The sequence below is a fragment of the Anastrepha obliqua genome, chromosome 2 (assembly GCF_027943255.1).
Source record: "Anastrepha obliqua isolate idAnaObli1 chromosome 2, idAnaObli1_1.0, whole genome shotgun sequence".
NCBI lineage: Eukaryota > Metazoa > Arthropoda > Insecta > Diptera > Tephritidae > Anastrepha > Anastrepha obliqua.
This window is the reverse complement of record NC_072893.1, coordinates 47,376,521-47,380,567: the sequence shown is the minus strand read 5'-3', so window position 1 is coordinate 47,380,567 and position 4,047 is coordinate 47,376,521. Positions and strand designations below refer to the sequence as shown.

The 4,047-nt window shown below is 41.5% G+C and overlaps 1 protein-coding gene across 1 annotated transcript; it reads left to right on the top strand.

Moving 5' to 3' along the window:
• The first annotated feature begins 799 nt into the window (after positions 1-799).
• On the top strand, positions 800-1,792 carry LOC129238121 (loricrin-like). Its single transcript, XM_054873160.1, has 3 exons — positions 800-805; positions 881-1,175; positions 1,284-1,792. Exons 1-3 carry the CDS (start codon positions 800-802, stop codon positions 1,790-1,792), a joined length of 810 nt encoding a protein of 269 aa, XP_054729135.1.
• Positions 1,793-4,047: the final 2,255 nt, after the last annotated feature.

The following is a 4,047-nucleotide window of genomic DNA, read 5'->3' as shown; positions in this document are numbered from 1 at the left end:
TATTGAATAAGCGATGAAAAGCGTATTAGTTCTCATTGAGTATTGGTTCTAAATTTTAGAAGAAGAAATGCAGCGAGACGTAAATCCACTCTTTTGAAAACATCTCAGTATGGAATTCCCCTTTTTCCTATACAGAAAAGCTAATAAATACGTACTAGTCATGGTTCCAACATTACTACAGTAACATAACTACTAGCTCTGAACTGTTCTGGATTTCTCTGTAGGGGCTTGTGAGCACCAGACTACGTATCTGCGAATTTAATAAGTAAAAAAAACATTGGCAAACGTTTGCGGCAAAGGATGAGCCGTGTTTAATGTGTCAGCAATCAGCAATGAATGAATAACGATCGATGATCGATTGATGACTACGAAATAAGTGGAGCCAAATGAAAGCCATATCATTCCGGTATGAACAATACCAATAATTAAGTGAAATAAAAAGTATATTGCAAAATTACTTTAAAGAAGAAAACAAGAAAAAGACCTCGATTAAAAATAAATACTAACAAAGTCACTCAAACGTTTGAAATAAGGAAACTGAGAACTGCAAGAAGTACATATGTACAAGACGCTTACTTGTATTGCTATCTATTTTCAGAAATGATTACTTCAGCAGACATTTTTGGTTTTCCCTTTTTGGGTAGCATTTTTGATCTGTTTGTATGCTACTGAAATTCTGTAGAAGATCATTAGGGCATTTAGGAAAAAATCTTCCTCTATAAAAACCAATAACATTCGGCTATTTGGCAATATTTTCACATTTGGTTTTGAATAGTGCAGTCTCTGAAGTATCAGCGCCATGAAGGTGAGTTCTGGATAAAACAAATTCGAAACCTCCTCAAAATAAGGATTAACTTAGATACGTTTTGCATTCACCCAGGTTTTCGTCTGTATCTTAGCGTATTTGGCGGTCGCCAGTGCAGGAGGTGGTGGTTATATACCACACGGTGGTGGTGGTGGTGGTTATGCCGGCTACGGTGGCAGTAGCTCTGCTGGATCCTCCAGTTATGCCAGTTCTGGTGGACTAACGCATTCAGCCGGTGGCGGGGCTGGTTATGGTGGCGGTGCTGGCTATGGTGGCGGCGGTGGTTATGGTGGCGGCAGACAGTATGCTGGTGGTTTTGGAAAAGGAGGTGGTGGAGGCGGTGGTGTTTCCCATGTCTATCGCAAAAGTGGTTCTTTATTATTGAATACTGGCTCAGGATTGGCAGGTGCATCGCATTCGGCAGTTGTATCCGGTGGTGCACCATCGGCGGCCTATGTCGGCGGCAGTATTGGTTTAGGCGGTGGTCTCGGCAGTAGTGGTTGGAAAAGTGGTGGTTCATCAATCGGTGCTGGCGGCTATGGTGGCGGCAGGGGTAGTGGCTTTGGTGTCGGATATGGCGGCGGGCGAAAAGTTGGTTTGTATGGCGGTGGTATTGGCGGCGGTACTTCGTATGGCAGTGGTGGAGGCGGTGCTGGTTTTGGCGTCCCTCAAGGCGGTTATGGTAGCGGTGGTTCTTCATATGGTGGTGGCGCAAGTTCCGTTGCCAGCTCTAGTGCCAGTTCTTCTGCTAACTCATATGGCTCGTCAGGTGCTGGTCTCTACGGCGGTGGTTCAAGTGGATATGGTGGTGCTGCAGGATTGGGAGGCTATGGCGGCTCCAGTGGAAGTGGTGGATATGGTGGATACGGGGGATCGCATGGAGGCTTGGGAGGCTATGGTGGATCCAGTGGAAGTGGTGGATATGGTGGATATGCTGCGGGTAGTGCTTCGGCTAGTAGCAGTTCTGGCGGTTGGTGGAAAGATTAAAGGCAACTCGGCCGTGATATACGAGAAATGTGAGAAAGGTTTTAAGAAAATGTGAAAGTTCATAAACTTACGAAATAAAAGTTTGCAATGTTGATAATTTTGTCAAAAAAATCAACGAATATTTTACAAATAATACTTTTACAATCTGGCAGAGTGAGAGTGCCTCATTTTGGTAGCTGCTTTACAATTTGGTCAAATTTCGCCATTCTTCTTTCCGAAACCAATTTTGGGGTATGATTTCAACAGTAGAATCAAAACTACTGCCGATGAAGGCAAGACAAAAATGATGATATTTACTTGAGAGTAAAGCAACTTGTACAGAGTGCTCTAACGCCTCTTCGCAAGATGCAAAGAGAGAGAGAGAGGGAGAGGAAGATAGGCATTCCATAGTGGTCGAATTTTGATATATGGGCTGGTAGTGAAATTTTCAGAGCAATTCATCTACAGGTGGCAAGAACAAGGTTTTTAGTTGGAATTATAGTTCTCTAATATGAAAATGCCGACATTGGGAACTCTTGTTCTCTTCAAGGATAACTAATCTACCCTTCTGATTAGGATTTTGCTTTGAGAGAAAAACAAAAGGTGAGGCGCTGTATCTCTGAGTTACAAAGATTAAGTAGGAAAGGATTGGATGTCATTTGGTGCTTTCTATGATGTAAATTTACCTAAAAAGGAAATAGCTCTAAATGCGCTCATTCATTCGTGAATGGGAAGCATTAGGTGGCGATACGCTTGAGATGTTATTGTTTGTTTTTCATCCTAAAAATGTTCACCAAGACGAAATGATTTTTTATTTGGTACAAAAGTGGAACAATCCTGCGTGCCTTCGGCAGAGAATATTGAAGCAGTGAATGGTTGTTCTTTGCCACATTTACTATACAAGTTGAAGTCCAAAATAAACAATACTGGTCTGAAATAGAAATGACAGAAACTTAGTTCTGATAACCTCGAGTTTATTTATTCCAAATAGTCCCCTCTGGTCTCGATGCACTGTTTTGCGCGATCTAAAAGCTTTTCGAAAGAGTGTTTCAAGTCATTGTCCGGAATGACCTTCAGAACGTCGGTAAAAGCTTTTTGGTTGGCCTGTACGGACGCAAAACGTTTTCCTTTCATGCCCAAATGCAATTTTTCGAATACGTATAAGTCGCAGGGAGCCATTTCTAGTCAAAAAATCAGTCTCAAGAGTGGATCGATGAGATGGTGAAATATCATGCAAGCTTCGCGGTATTCAGGGCAAATTCGACGAATGCGGTGCAACAAACGCTTCAAAACGCCAAGATAGAAAATTGCTTTGACCGTTTGGCCCATTGGCACGAACTCCTTGTGAGCAATTCTCTTGGAATCGTAAAAACAATTGAGCATCGACTTGATTTTTGACTTCTCTAAACGCGATTTTTTGGGTGGTGGCTCGTCTGGGGCCTTCCATTCGGCACTTTGCCGCTTAGTTTCAGGTTCATGTTGGAAACACCACTTTTCATCACCAGCTACAATGTTGTAAAGGAAGTTCTCGTCTTTTCTCGCCACTTTAATGAGGTCTTTCGAATGTTGAATTCTGAGCAATTTTGGGTCCTCAGTTAACTAAATTTTATCATAGCGAAAAATAGCATCAACATCCATTTCTTTCCACAAAAAGTTTAAAGCTCAACTTTCGTGCTTGTGAGATTTACCGGTAAGCGCCGCTGCAGTCGGTTTTAAATTTAAAGCTTATTTTTCCTGCTTTTTTTCACTAAGTTCCACTAGTCCAAAGCTTACGCAACTAAAATGCTTTTTTTTATATCAACACCAACAACTACAAATTAATGCACGTACATATATACATATGTGTGTATGTATCAGGAATTGCTGGCTTCCCAAAGCATTAACTTCAAGACTGGTTTTGCCTACTTGCAAATGCAGCTCCATCATTCTCATTCATACGTATGCACGCAAGTCTTTAAGGGTCGGCGAAGTTCAATGCCACAAAGTGAAGACGAAAGTTGTAAATTTTACAACCAAGCGTAGCTGGCCATGAGTAATGTCAATGCGATTAGCGTGCGACAGGCGTTGAATGCGTCAGGCATTACAATACTTGGGAAATGCTGCGTGGATATACCGAAGCGATGAAGTTGCCTATGCGTATTTAATTTACAAATTTTAGTATACTTTTTGTAAGTTAGTAAGTTGATGCAGATCGAGTATTTTTAAAGTATTTAAACAACATTCGAAAACCTTTCGATCAGCTGTTAAATGGGAAAGAGAAAATCGCTTACTTATTG

Coding starts and splice junctions, on each gene's coding strand:
- LOC129238121 (XM_054873160.1), top strand. Junction 1,176..1,283: donor CCATGTCTATCGCAAAAGTG/GTTCTTTATTAT, acceptor GTATTGGTTTAG/GCGGTGGTCTCGGCAGTAGT.